Here is a 15308-nt window from a genome sequence, read left to right as displayed (position 1 = left end):
CTTGCGTCTCCCTCCCTCCCACCCTCCCTATCCCACCCCTCTAGGTGGTCACAAACCACCTAGCTGATCTCCCTGTGCTATGCGGCTGCTTCCCACTAGCTATCTATTTTACGTTTGGTAGTATATATGTACTTTGTTACATCTGCCTTCACATACTAGTATACCAGTTTACATAAAATGTAAGTATCTTAATAACAATATACTTCCATTTCCCTATACCTGTTTCTACCTATATCGTAAGCTCCACAATATACTTTTATTATTTTTGCTTTGACGTAAATTGTCTTAAAAAGAAATTTTAAATGAGAAAAAAGATAATTTATATTGACACACATATTTTCTGTGTCCAGTGCTCTTTATCCCTTTGAGTTGATCCAGGTTTCCATTTAGCATCATTTTCCATCTGCCTGAGCAACTGCCTTTAACCTTTTATGTCGTACGTGTCTGCTAGTAACAAATTCTCTCAGATTTTTGTTTGAAGATATCTGTATTTCATCTTCAGTTTTGAAGGATGTTTTGACTAATTATGCAATTCTAGATTGACAGATTTTTTTTGCTTTCAGCACTTTAAAGATTCATTATGTTGTCTTCTGACTAGCATAGTTTCAGATGACATATCCTTATTCTAATCTTTTTTAATGTATCTGTTTTTTTTCTGACTGCTTTTAAGACTTTATTTCTGTTCTTGCAATTTGATTATGATGTTTCTGATGTGATTTCCTTTGTGTTTATGTTTTGTTGTTGTTCATTGATCTTCAACTTGTGGTTTTATAGTTTTCTTCATATTGGAAAATTTTCAGCCATTATGTCTTCAGATATTTTCCCAAACCTTCTCCTCCTGGTATACAATTTCACATATGTTAGATGATGTGATATCGTCTCAGAGATTCATTAAATCCAGTCTTTTGTCTCTCTGACAATCATTTGGATATTTAAAATGCTTTTTCTTCATATTCGCTGATCTTTTCTTCTATAATGCCAAATCTGTTGTTTATCCTACCAGTGAAATTTTCCTTTCAGATAGTATATTACTATGCTCTAGGCTATTTAGTTCTTTTTTATACTTCTATTTCTCTCTTCACTGTGTTCAATTTTTTTGTTTAAATATTTGGGTCTTTTTTTTAATGGGTATTTAAGATCTTTGTCCACTAATTCCACCATCTCTCTATCATTGTTAGGTCTAATTCTGTTGACTGATTTTTCTCCTGCTTATGGCTCACATATTCCTGCTTCTTCTCATGTTTAGTTATCTTTTATTGGATGATCAACACTGTAAAATTTATATTGTTGGAAGCTGGGTTTTCTTGACTTCTTTTAAAAAATATTAGACTTTGTTTAGGAAGCAATTAAGTACTTGCGGATGACCAGTTTGACCCATCTGAAGCTTGTTTTTGAACTTTGTTAGAACTGACTTGAGGTTGTCTTTACTCTAAGGCTAGTTTAACCCCATGACTAAAGTATGACCTTTCTGGATGTTCTGTGATGACTCTTCATTCTGGCTGGTTAGAACTCAAATATCTCCCAGATTTGTGTGAGCTTTGGGAATTGTTAATCTTAAAGCTCACCAGTCACTTTTTACTTGGCATTATAGAACTTAACCCTTTACGTACCCAGAGTATCAGCAGCAGACTCAAGAGGAAACCAGGTAGATTCTGAAGCTCCTTCTCTACACAGCTTCCTCCTGTCCAGTACTCGCTGCCCACAAATTCCAGCTTCGTCAGACTCCCAAACTCCAGTCTGTGTTTCTCTACTCACAAGACTGCTGTGCTGTGCTTCGATTCCCTTTCCCTGTGTCCAAACTCCAGTCTGTGTTTCCTCTACTCACAAGACTGCTGTGCTGTGCTTCGATTCCCTTTCCCTGTGTCCAAACTCCAGTCTGTGTTTCCTCTGCTCACGAGACTGCTGTGCTGTGCTTCGATTCCCTTTCCCTGTGTTCAGGCCCAGAACGCGCCCTGCGACGGAAACAGGGGTGATTGCAGGGCTTGTCGCATTTGTTTCCCTTCCCTTCCCAGGGTCACAATCCTGTGCTTCTTGTTTCCCATCATCCTAAAGCTGCGTTTCCTGTGTCTTGTCCAGTTTTCTGGCTGTTTACTACAGCAGATTAAGTATGGTCCCAGTTACTCTATCATGGCCCAAATGGAAATCATGAATTTTGTTTATGATTGTAAATTTATACTTTTATTTTAAGGTAAAATACAGAGATTTTCAAGTTTGAAAGTTCTGTAAATATACTAAATTAAATACAAATATTTGTTATGAATTCTCTGAATATTTTTGTTGACAGGGTAGTACACAGTTATATATTAAAATCTGGCACCAGCTGGCCATAACTGTATTCACAGTGTTTGAAGAAGCTTCAGATGAATGCCTGCAAAGCTTTTGACCAGGAAATACTGCACAGTGCACTGAGCTTTATGCTGTTTCAAGAATCTGGGAAGCATCTTTCTTTTTAATCCTAAAAACAGATATTTAATTCAGAAATGTATGCCATTATATTTTAAAGAAACTTCTCTTTATAAGATCTGGGCCTGCCTTAAGTATAAGTATTCTAGAGGAGTCTCCTAATTTTCTTCTCTCCAAATCACCTTCCTGGAAATCATGAATGCCTGAAGTTTCACCATTAATGATAGGGAAAAAAAAAAAAAAAGGAAGGAGAGACTTTTTTTGAATTAAGACCTGCAGAGAAACAGTAGCAATTAAGAAGATTAACAACCATCGACACCTTTGTGAAAATTGTTTGGTTTGCTCCTTTCCAGTAGGGTTTTTAGAGCCAAGATTTTGATGGCAATTACATAGAGAAACAAACACCTTGGGCTCTTTAGCAGAGAAGAGTGACCTGAGGACAGCAGAGGGGACTGAGTGCTTGGGGGAGGGGGAGGGCAGGCCAAGCACACGTCGGGGCAGAGAGAAAGAGCCGGAGATAAGAAAACAAAACAACTTTCTCATTTCAAGATGATGATTTTCCTCTCATCTGTTCAGGTCATGCTACAGATGACTGTTTGAAAATTGTATTTCTAAGTAGTAATGATAGCTGTAAAAATAAGATTTGGATTAAAAGAACTAACCCTAACCTAACTTTATGTATGGAAATAAAATGGACAGTGAGTGCCATCCTGAGAATAAAATTATTCAGAACTGTTGTAGAGACAGTTCGCATGATAAATGAGCTATAAATTTTCAACCGTGTTAAACTGGAGCTTTTTAGATTCATCTAAGAGGAGTTCAGAAATCCAGACAACTGTGATTTAGGTTCACATACATAGTAAACACCTTGAAGGTTGATGAGGTCATTTTATTTCTTCAATTATTCTCATTATTCTCCAAAGTGTTGATTCTGCTTCATGTTGCTGTTGGCAAGTTCTAGAGGTGTTCATCTCTCACCCATTGGCCTCACTTTAAACTCATATTGGTAATGTCAGGCGGGCCCTAATACCTCCTGGAGTCCTGGGGCTCATGCTGGATTCCTCAGCCTCTTCCCTTTCCCACTTCTTACATGGCTATTCATACCCTTTCCTCACACCTCGAATCTCCCAACAATCTCTTCTGCCGTCCTCATGCTTCGCAGAGGAATCTTTCCTCCTACTCCACGGAGAAGTTGGACGTGATCAGAAGTTCCCACCACTGTACCAGGGATAATTGACCTGCACTCCCAGCAAAGGCTACCCCGTCCCCTTGTGCCCTAGAACTCACCCCTTCTCCTTCACTCCAGGACATGCCGCCGGTAGATCTCTGGCATCATTTGTTTCTTCCTTCTCTGTGGCCAGATCTTTCCCATCATCTTACACACATGCTGCTCTCTCGTCTTGTAAAAAAGAAAACAAGCATCAGCCCTTTCTGTACTCACTTCCCCTGCAACTTGCAGCCCATTTCTCTCCTTTTTTTTTTGGTAACAAAACTGTGGACAACTTGTCTCGTCTTCTCCAGTTCCCCCCTCCTACCCTGAGCTCCCTCCGATCCAGCTTTCCTCCTTGTTGCGGTACCAGAATCACTCATGTCCAGGCCACCACTGTCCTCCACATGCTCATGTCACGTGACTCCCCGTAGAACCCGACACAGCTGAGTAGTCCTGGAAGCACTCTCTTCCCTTGGCTTCAGGATCGCATACTCTCCTGCTTCCTGCTCCCTCTGGCCATTACTTCCGTTTACTCTCCTCCCCGTCTCCAGCCTCCTGACATCTGCAGGCCCAGGCCTCAGGATTCTTAGACTTCTGTTTTGGATACACACTCAATGCCTTGAGGTCTCATCCAGCAGCACAGTTCTACCTGCCGCTTATATACTAGTGACATTTGAATTTATACTTCTCACCTAGACCTCTCCTCTGGACTCCAGAACATTTGAACATATTCAAATGTTCACCTCAACGTGAGGTGTCCAGTCGGCATCTCCAAACTTCGTGTGTCCAAAACCAATCTCTTGATCTTTCCCCCAGATCTGTTCCACGTGTAGTTTTTTTTTGATGTAAGTTAATGACAACCCCATTCTTCTAGTTGCTTAGGACAAAAATCTTGAAGTCATCCTTGATTCATCTCTTTATCTTGCAGCATTTCCAGTTGGTTCTACTTCGAAATCTTTCTCAGAATCTGACCACTTCTCACCACCTTTTCTGTCACCGTCTGGATTATTTGCGGTAGATTCCCAACTGGCTTCTCTGCCTGATTCTTGCCCGAAACAAGAGCTGGAGTGATCGTATGAATACTCATGTGAAACCATGTCACTCCTGTACTGAAAACGCCTCCTTGACTCTCCATTTCACTCATATTAAAACGCACGTTCCTTACAGCTGCTTACGACACCATGAAGGATGTGGCCCCTCGTTCTCTCTCATCTTGTCCGAGGGAGATGCTGCTCACAGATCCTCCCTGTGCCTTGAACACACTGTGCATGCCTCTGCCTTGGGGCCTTTGCACTGGCTCTCCCTCTGCCTGGAGTGCTCTTTCCCTAGAGTCCACCATGGCTCCCTCGTCTCCTGCAGGTCTCTGCTCATATATCACCCTCGCGGTGAGGCTTTCCCTAACTTCTATGTTTTTAAAATTGTAAACTACCCCCTACCATTCCTCACTTCTCATCTCACTTTCTTGCTTTATCCTTCTTCATAGCATTTGCACCATCTAAAATATTATCACTTTGATAAGTTATATGTTTGCTCTCTAGATTAGAAGTTCCATAAAGGTAGGGAGAGAATTTTGTCTGTTTTGTCCACTGCTCTAGTCCCGGTTGCCTGGAATGGATGCATGAATTGGGTGGTTAACTGTAAAAGACTCTATTTGAGGTTCTGGGGTTCTGGGGCTGAGTAGCCTCAGACTCTTGAAGAGTAGCTGCATCTGCGTCACAGGACGTCGTACACTAACCAGCCTCTCTGACTCCAGCTTTTTTGGGGAAAAGTAACAATCTTTATGACACTATAATTTTCATATTTTCTAGTAAGTATATTTAAAGCCTTTAGAACAGTGTGTGCCACCTGGTAAGAGCTCTACAAGTACTTATTAAATAAGCAACAAGTACTTTATCAACAGCGTTTTTTTATTAAAAAGCATTGGCAGGATGTGAAGCAAGACAAATAACCCTCATGAGGCTCAGTGTGGCCTTGATTCTGTAGTAGAGAGTGACTTTATTAGTCATAGAGCTAGAATAGAGTCTGGTGATTTACTAGAGAAAACAGCAATAGTCACAAGCCCTCTCTAGTCTGGAAAAAACAAAACTACCCAGTGTATTCAGCGCCATTATAGATGCAGAGAGATTTATGGGATAAACTCTAGCAAACTGCTTGTGAACTTAAGTTCATAAATCACACGGCTGTTGTCTTAGTCAGCTTGGGTTCTATTACAGAACGCCACAAACTGGGTGGCTTATCAAGAACAGAAATTTATTTCCGATCGTTCTGGAAGCTGGAAGTTGGAGGTCAGGGTGCTGGTGTGGTCCAGTTCTAGTAAGAGCCCTCTGCCAGGTTGCACACGGCCATCCTCTCACTGTAGCCTCAAATGGCAGAAAGAACTAGCTCACTGGCCTCTTCTTATAAAGGCCCTAATCCCGTTCATGAGGGCTCCACCCCCCAACCTCGTCACCTCCTGAAGCCTCACCCCAAATACCATCACATTGGTATTAGGGTTTCAGCCTTTGAATTTATTCCATGTCCACCCCTGGTTTGCTCCCTGGAGAGATGGAATGAGAGAGGGGACCCAGGTATAGCTCAGGGTTAAAATAAAAACGGGACTGTACAAGAATCGGTATCCTGAACATCTAGGCACCCTTCTGAACACCCTGGCAGCCCGATGTATGCTGCCAGGCTGTAAACCAGGGGACACAGCTCTGGGCAAAATGGTCCAAGAAGGATGTCCAGTCAGATACTGGTGTGAGAGAGTCCAGGAGCCTTAGTGATACCCTGTGATGACGCCACCTGTCCCCAAGCCTGCCCGTTTTAGAGGGCCACGCTTTAAATAAGCAAGAACACCGAAGATCACCAAACATGGAGGACAATTTCTACAGTGAAAAACAGAGACCAAAACAGGCTGCTACAGCAAAGAAATAAAAGGAACTAAGAAAAATACAGACACTCTAGAGAACAGAAAGAAAATTTAAATGTGTGTGTGTAGGTATGGACATTGTATAGGTGTGTATGAGATCAACCACCTCAGGAGAACTGGGATTCTCTGGGACGCCCTGTGCTGTGTGTTCTAGCCGGTGAAGCGCTTGTGCTCTACCATGTGGGGTCGGGTCCTGGCTCCATCACTTCCTAGATGCGACGCTGAGCAACTCTCTTAACCTCTCTGTGGCACAGCTTCCTCGTCTGTTAAAAATGGGGAGTGAAAAAAAAAAAACAAAAAAAACAAAAAAAACAAAAAAAACAAAAAAAAAAAATGGGGAGTGATGGTGTGTTCAGAGAACAACAACGAAACTCTTGGAAATTACAGACAGAACGGCCAGAGTTCTTAAAATCCAATACAGAGTTTAACATTTAAAGTCAAGAATTGCTACAAAAGATCAAAAAGACAAAGTAATGGAAAATAGAAGCAATAAGAAAAATATGCTAAACCTGCGAGCTCCAACATTCAGAGCTGCAGAGACAGACAGACAGACAGAGAGACGAGAGAGAAAGAGACCAGGGGGAAAAAAGAGAGGAAATTAAGAGAGAAATGACCAAAGCCTTTCCTAGAAATGCAGGACACAAGCGCAGATTGAAAGGGCCTGCTTAGTGCCTGCACAATGGATGAGAAAAAAGGCCCGGCTAGGGCAAGTCACCGCGACATTTCCGAACGCAGAGGATAAAGTGAAGATCCTGAGGCTTCCAGGGAGAGGGAAAGCAGGTCACACACAAAGGATGGGAACTCGGGTGGCAAAGGAGATCATGGAGTTCTAAGTAATGTGGACTTCTTCTGGGAAGGCCACCCTACTTCCAGGGCATAGAAGTTGTTTGATTTAGATGTATCTGTCACTTCAAAAAAAGAGCTCTTGTGTGTCAGGCAGAGTAGGGCTCAGACCTTGGCTCAGTGAGTCTAAAATCTCCTATCAGCCTCCACCAGGAGGGTCTCGTTCTTTTCTCTTTAAACTAAGGGAAAGGGTGTTAAATTTACCGTCTTCCCTCCCCTACCTCCGACTCCCTCTCCCCTCGTTTCCTGTTCCTTCTCCTCTGTTTCCTCTCTTCCCCGACTTCACACACGTTTGCTGGGTCTATTTCTGTCTCTCCTTCTCCCTTTCTCTTTCCACAGAAGTCTGTGTTTGTCTAATAATTGGCAGGAGAGATCTTTTTTTTTTCTCTTTTGCTTTTTGCTTTTTAAGTGATGAATAGTTGGCGTTACATCAAAGGCAAGCCCTGTGGTTTTCTGGCTGCCCCAGAAGGGCGGTGCAGCTGGCAGCCATCCCAGCTGCCTGGTGATAGGCGTGTGCGAGAGATACCAAGCTCACAGGTCACTGTGTGTGTGTTCATTGCATGTGTTTTTCAGGCCAACAGCAGGCTGAAGCAGATTGAGAAAGAATACACTCAGAAGCTTGCCAAATCCTCACAGGTAAGAACTGTAAAGAAAAAAAGAGCAAAACCAAAACAAACAAGAAAGAAACCTACCATAAAAGCATTTGTACTTTAGAGCTAAATGCGATTCTTTTCAGTTTTTTATGGATTAGTATCATATTTTTGATGAGTATGCGGATGCTATTAATATTTCAGTCTTAACTTTTTAAAATCAGGCATATTGAACAATTTGAACTGACACACACATACACATGCACACACACACACACTCAGATATTGTAAAACCAGCCTGTGTACTTGAACAAGTCCAGGCTGAAACATATTTCACAAGGGCTGGAGATACACACCTACATTTGTGATGTAAGCAGTTTGATACCATCTGTGCTTTTTTTGCAGTATTCCATTTTGCTGCACCTAAAGACTGCTTAACAACAAGATTCAAAATGGCAAATATACTGGGTTAAATTAGCAGCTCAACTGTTGACTCCTTTTGGGAAAAAGAAGAATTACAAGGGCCAACGTTCACATCTTGCTGGATGTTGTTACTACAGTAGTTGTAGTGGAAGGCCAGATACTGAACACTTGTCTCTACTTGACTTCCGATGCTTGGAGTCCTTCTTCTGTGCAAGTTGTTATAATGATGTCCTCTGGCGTCATCTAGGGAATTCCAAACATTCCTTAGTTGTATGAGTCATTGTGGAATAAATAAATGCTAATTTTCATCTTACAGATGGATAGATTAAGCCATTTCATTTTGTGGACATCATATCTGATGATTTTTAAAATCAACTTTTCTTAGTATTTTTGCCACGTATAGTGAGATGTGGCAGTCACCTGAAATGTATGTACACAGTGGTAGTAATAGCAACGCTACAACAAAACGATAATGAAATTAAGAATTTTATGGGGCACTAATCATATTGATTCATTCAGTCTTCATTCACAGGAACTCTGGGATTAGAAACTATTACTGGCCCCATTTTTCCGTTTGAGAAAACTGAGACTCAGAGAGGTGAGGTCACGCAGGTTAGCAAGTGACTAAGCCAGGACCCAACCTGTCTTCGACATTGGAACGGAAGGTCTTAACCTGACACCACCAGTCTGGCCCAACCCCTCACGTTTTTAATATGGCAAAACTCTGCCGATAATTATGAAATTTCTTAGGTTCTACAGTTATTTCTAAAATGTGCATATATTATATAATTCACATCTCATTAGGAAAGCAAAAAGTCTTTGTCTAAGTGAGGACGAACGTGTTTATCTAAAAGATGACGGTGATGTCTCGATGGCCATTATTCCAGGAAATAACATGGGGAAATATCCTTTTTAATCCACTGAGAAAGATTCTTATAATCAAAAGAAATCTTATTACTCCAAAAGCTAAACTAAAACGTGAAAAAAACCCCAGCTGGCCTACCCTTACATCCTGCTTATTTTGCTTTCTGTTAAATGGCGGAGGTAGACCAAAAGTGAGATACAAAATAGCTGATAGAAATGCTTAAACACTGAGAGTATTTAAGTTTTACCTAAAGGAAGGTGTGAAGAAGCCTAATTAGTCCATATTAAAGCAAATTAAATGTAAGTTGGGGGGAAGAAAGCCTAAGCTTTGGAGTCCACAGACCTGAGTCTGAATACCAGCCCCACCACTTACATGACCTTGAGCGAGTTACCTGCTCTCTCTGGAATCCAGTTTCCTCATGTGTAAAATGGGGGAGTAGTATACTTACCTCATAGGACAGTTTTAAGTATTAAGTAACACAATGCCAAAAAAGTGCTTAGTACAGGGCCTAGGACACGGTAAAGCATTTAACAGCTGTTAGTTCTTATAGGAGCCTATGAAATCTCAGTGGAGAAAAGGAAGGGGGAGCAAAGAATGAAAAATGTATGGAAGGAGCAAGAAATTATGTATTTTACATTTATTTCTGGGTGTTCAAGAACTGATAAAATCTCCCTCCAAGATTTGGAGAGGGAAAGGGTTGCTGGATATTTCCCCGTGTAAGGACATGGAAGAGGTAGGGAGCAGACATCAGCTGGTGACAACTGTCATGTGCTGTGGCCATCATTCATAAATGAAAGGGCAGTGCAACAGCAAAAAAGAAAAAGCCTAGAAAAGATAGAATAACATAATAAAAGATAGTCCATCCTTCTCATAAGAGTAGGATGACCTTACATTACAAACATTTTGTTTGCCCACCTCTAAATAATATAAATATTTATATGCATATAAATATGTGTATATGTTTATATCTGTGAACTGGCATTTGAGAAACACTTGTCTCTAATAAAGTCAGTTCAGAGAAACAGATTATTTGAAAATAAACATTATACAACAGGACTGTGGATGGACTTCTGCTGTTTTCCAGCGATAGTCTGCTGGACTCTCTAACTCACATCTCGGCTGAGGAGAGCGCCAGAAGCAAAGCTGCTTAACTGTTTATCAGATTTTTTTAAATCCCTCTCTCAAAAAAAAAAAAAAAAAGTAATAAGATGAATGCATTAGTAATGTACCTAGGGCAGCATCAGGTTAAATTTGGAAAATATTTTAAATATTTTACTCCCTTAAAGGAAGTCACTTAACCTTTAAGATTTTATCAAGCTCTAGGACCTAGTAGACCATGCACTCTGAACGCTCACAGGCCCAGGACGGCGCCCCTCCTGGGACGCTCCGTGTTCACCCTGATGGCAGCGGTGGCACCATCTCTGGGAACACTCCCAAATATAATTTCCATCAGAATCGCGTATTTGTTCTTTTTTATCTTAATATTACATATGAACCTTGCCTTTTCATCTTTCACGTGGTTTTCCCCACTCATCTGACTTACCTGGTGGCCATTTTTCAAAGAAAAATATTGCCATTTTTGCAGGAATGTAGGTAGCTGCGGAGAAATGCTAGCAGAGCCTGCCCATCGCCGAGGGACCGATGTCCCCCCCGCGTGGCCCCCAAGCTCCCGCTGGCGCAGATTAGAGCCTGGGCTCATGCCCCGTGCCCATATGCCCCCCTCCCTGCCACTCTTCAGGGTGGCCACCCAGAAGGCACGGGTGCCCCTTTTCCACTCATTTTCTAGGGATCTTCAATGTTTGCCGAACCTTGCCATGTATGCCTTGTCTATTGTATTTTAAAGAAGAGTTTTATGAAAATCTCAAACTCTACTATGATCTAAAAAACAAGAGAGTTAAAAATGAAATCTTGACCTCTATTTAGAATCCTGTTATTTTTAAGACCTAATAAGACCACTGACATTTATGCAAAGTAGAAATTGCTTAACAATATGATGAAATATTACAGCTTTCATTGGTTGGGTTGCTTACAGTATTAGCCCCAAATAACTTTCCCTTTGCTTCCCCAAATATTAATTTTTAATATCCATATGGAAACGTTCTTATCCACTTCTTTCTCTGAAGCTAATACAGGATAGACATTTAGTTGAGTGGTAGCATTTTGTCTTATGATTTTTAATATGATTCAGTCAAACCCGGTGGTGTTTGATTATGATTGTACAGGTCAGTTTTTCTTTTTCTCAGAAACTTTTTACATTATTACTCTATGAAAAGACTAAATTATCTCCATATAATTTGCCAGGGAATTATTTTTTCTTATTTACTATGATTATAGTTCCAATACTTAAATATCTATTGAGTGCCAGTTGTGTGCCCTGAGCTAAGGAGAGAACAGTCTGTTGTCTTATACTCTAGGTCTACAGCCAAGACCTAATTCATCTAGTTAGTGTGATTATTTCTCAATCTTAAAGTAAACCTCAAATCTGCTTCCAAAATTATCCATATTTCAGCCACCTCTCTAAATCCGTCGTATCTATCAGTCTATCAATTCATTTATCTATATGAGGTATTTCATCTGAAGTGTTTTGACACTCTCCCTATATCATCTTCATAAGTTTTAAAATATAATTTGCCAAAGATAATCTCATTATTTCCCCAAAGGAATTTCATTATTCCCGCAAAGAACGTTAAGGTTTCATTTTCTACAGAAAAGCAAGCATGTTCTCCTCAGAGCATCCTGGTCTTCACCCGTCATTCCTTCCAAAACCTGCATTTATTTATTTTTGATGTATGCTGCCATAAATCTTCTGAAAAGAAGAGATCCATGTCTTCTGTCCTTGTGGTCATTTGAAGAGCCCCCAAATATTTTTTACCTTCAGTCTTGGTCAGTTAGAAGCGAATCTAAACCTTACTAATTTTTAAAGGCACGAAATTACTTTGTACCATAAAAATGCGCTGTGTAATCGTGGTGGTGGTATACGAATCTACACGTGATAAAATTGCGTGACAGAACTAAACACACACGTGCGCGCGCACACACGCGTGCACACACGCGCATACACACTGAACACGTTACAGAATTAAACTCGACACTTCTACCACGTTTCAGTTTACTCAACTTGAAACACTGCAATAGTCATTGAAATAGTTATTTTTACTATTTGGCCCCATGTTCTTATAAAATATCACTCTGAAGTTTCATGCTGGGCCAAGGGAATCTGGCTGTTTCTTATCTCCGGCTCCTCTTGCTCTGTGACTGTGAGTGAGCTGCTTATTCTGTGCCTCAGTTTTTGACATTTACTCTAAGAATTTAACCTTCCCTGTTTCATAGAAGTGCTATGAGAATTAACTGAATTGCAGCCAGAATGGAAACACTTACTCAAAGTTCAGAAAACAGATGAAAACATCTTCATTCTCAGTCAATGAACCCCTCTTCTCATTGCACAAGGTTCAAGTTTGCATTTAAAAATATTCATCTATTTTGTCATTTATTTCACACTTGTTTTATATTTGGTTATTTACAAATTCTAAGTGTTAACCTTTGTTACAGTGAGTTTGCTCACTTCTCAAAGCTTAAATGTTCCTTTTTTGGGTAAATATGCTACGTTTGTCAGTAGTGACAACTAATGTTTCTATAGCACTTGGCATCTGGAAGACTCCAGACACTTTCTATTTACTGCCTTACGATACTGTAATCTAGTTTTGTCATCAAATAATAGTTGAAAAACTGAGCTTCAAGGAAAATATAGCACTAACTGGTCCAGTGTTTCTCACCAACCAGCCCTTCTCCTGTAGACCCAACAGCATAAAGTTCTAACCCAGGACGAAGGTTGCTTCTTTTGTTAGAAGACACAACCATTTCCTGCTTCTGAAAGGTCATCACTATTGAATTTGAAAGGAAATGAGTACATCCAAACCAAAGGAAGAGCAGTGCTCTCAGTAAACCTATTAAAGAAAAGGTCCCTCATCCAATTTGCTTTGAGACCATGGAGGGAACCCAGTCATGGAGAGACCCGATTCTCAAACGTAGAGAATACTACGGGAGCCTCTGAAATGACTCGTTTGAACCAAAAATAAACTTTCATGGATATATATCAGGAAGAAAGCAACCTATTTGGAACTATATCATAATAAACTTCTCTTCAATACCAAAACCTTGTTTAAAAGGAAGACAAAGTAGTAGCTAGTTAAGAGGAACCGACGAGTACAGCAGTCGGCCTGTCTGCAGGGTTCAAATCCTGCCTGTCTCCTGGTCGCATGGCATCTTCAGCAACGTCACAGGTTGACCTCTTGCTCTGCCTCTGTCTCTCCATTTATAAAAGATGGGCAGTGGCGGTGCTTGTCACACAGTAGTAACTGACACAGGAACTGAAGTGCTTAGCACAGTATACAAGCGTTAGTAAACACTCAAAAATCATTGTGTAGAATTAGGTAACTATGAACCATGAACTCTGTTCATGATTTTCTTTGGTTATTAGAGTTCAAAGTATTATGAAAGGCAAAATAGTTTTTTTTCACTCTAACAAGTATGTTTCTCAGTAGAATAAATCCTGACACATTTCATATTTTTGAGATCACAGATGTTCTTTCCTCTGATGAGTAAACATTGTGGAATGTTATAGTGGGAACGGCTTCCAAGTGTGTTTGGTTCAGCAGTTGTTCACCATTCACAGTTTTATTATAGTCTTTTATTGTGTGGAATTTCATGCGTTAGTGTGTGTGATACATTAATTGAAAATATTTAGTTTGTGGACTAGAGTTTTGCCAAATCCATTCTTTCGTGAAGCATAAATACATATAAAATAGAGGCCTCTCACTGAAGAATTTGAAGCTACAGCATGCTGTTTTCATTTTAGATCATAGCAGAGCTTCAGACGACCATCTCCTCTCTGAAAGAGGAGAGCAGCCAGCAGCGGTTCGCTGCAGAAAGGCAGCTCCAGGACGTTGTACAGAAGTTTGAAGATGAGAAGAAGCAGCTGATTAGAGATAATGACCGAGCAATCAAGGTAATCTGGAGACCCCAGTAACCAGTGGTACCAGCTGCTTTAATGTAATTAAAAGGAGGGCGGATGGATGCAGGTGTCTGGCTTGCTCACACAGCCTGCAGTAATCCATTCACTGGACTCTACCTTTGATGTAGCCAGTGACTCAGGCTGCCTGCCCTCTAAAAGATCACATGCCAGCGGAAAAAGTCATTTTGGGCAAGCCCAGTCCATTCACATTGAACAAATATTTGAAAAATACCCTGTCCTTTCTCTTGAGAACCACTTTGGAGCTGTCTCTTGAAATTAGAATGACTGTTTTAGCCCAGTACTGCTGGCTAATAAATTCGGAAGTCAGCTTCCAGTTTACATTCTATTCTCTGCCCACATCCTTTCTTTATGGATTCGCATAATGAGAAAGAACCTGTTGGAGGTTTGGAATGCCAACCATCGGATGCGCTTTGACACCGTGCTGTGTTGCTGCTGAGAACCTAGGTTGTTTCCAAGTGGCTTCAGAGGATCACACCTTTAATAGCGACAGAAAATCCCCTGGACCCTGATTCTTTAGGTGATAGGCAGTTAGATCTCAAAGTAGTTTCTTCTTGGCTTCATAGCAGTGAATATTTTTGTAAGTGTCTACATCATGCTGTGTTTAATCTGTGAGGATAAGCATCTGGAAACCTTTATAAATAAGATTTAAAAGAGAACAAAACATTTTTTAAAGAATTCCCAGCAAAAGATTATTTTTCAGTGATTTTACTTTGTTATAACAATGCTTGAAGTATGTAATCATACAAAGCAAAGAAAAATAAAAGAGACATTTGGGTCACTGCCTTTTTCTGCCTAATCCCTCCATCTTTCTTTTCTGTAGCCTATTGTAGGCAATCTGAGTAACTTAGGGAGAAGTCAGTGTTAATGTCAGTTGCTTTGTTGTATATACCCTTTAAGCCAGGACAGCACTGAATAGGAGAGAAACCTTAAGACATGGACCGAACCTTAGAGGCCAGTATATCCAGCCTCCTCACTTTAGAGGTGAGGACTTGTTTTGTCGTTAATGAGATTTTCCCTGTATTTTTCCATCTGTG

The 15308-nt window shown here is 40.6% G+C and overlaps 1 protein-coding gene across 13 annotated transcripts in view; it reads left to right on the top strand.

Annotated features, from left to right (window-relative positions):
* The window catches only part of CEP112 (centrosomal protein 112), a 415119-nt gene that overhangs the window by 313372 nt on the left and 86439 nt on the right, over positions 1 to 15308 (top strand). For 12 of the 13 annotated variants that reach the window (XM_061177076.1, XM_061177069.1, XM_061177080.1 and 9 more), the window contains 2 exons: positions 7938 to 8000; positions 14098 to 14247. The exons of the other annotated variant lie outside the window; for it this stretch is intronic. In XM_061177076.1, coding sequence (XP_061033059.1) covers positions 7938 to 8000; positions 14098 to 14247 — 213 coding nt within the window. The remainder of the gene's footprint in view (positions 1 to 7937; positions 8001 to 14097; positions 14248 to 15308) is intronic. 13 annotated transcript variants of the gene reach the window in all.

Source organism: Eubalaena glacialis, chromosome 19, assembly GCF_028564815.1.
Source record: "Eubalaena glacialis isolate mEubGla1 chromosome 19, mEubGla1.1.hap2.+ XY, whole genome shotgun sequence".
Classification (NCBI taxonomy): domain Eukaryota; kingdom Metazoa; phylum Chordata; class Mammalia; order Artiodactyla; family Balaenidae; genus Eubalaena; species Eubalaena glacialis.
This window is presented reverse-complemented; position numbering and strand designations above follow the sequence as displayed.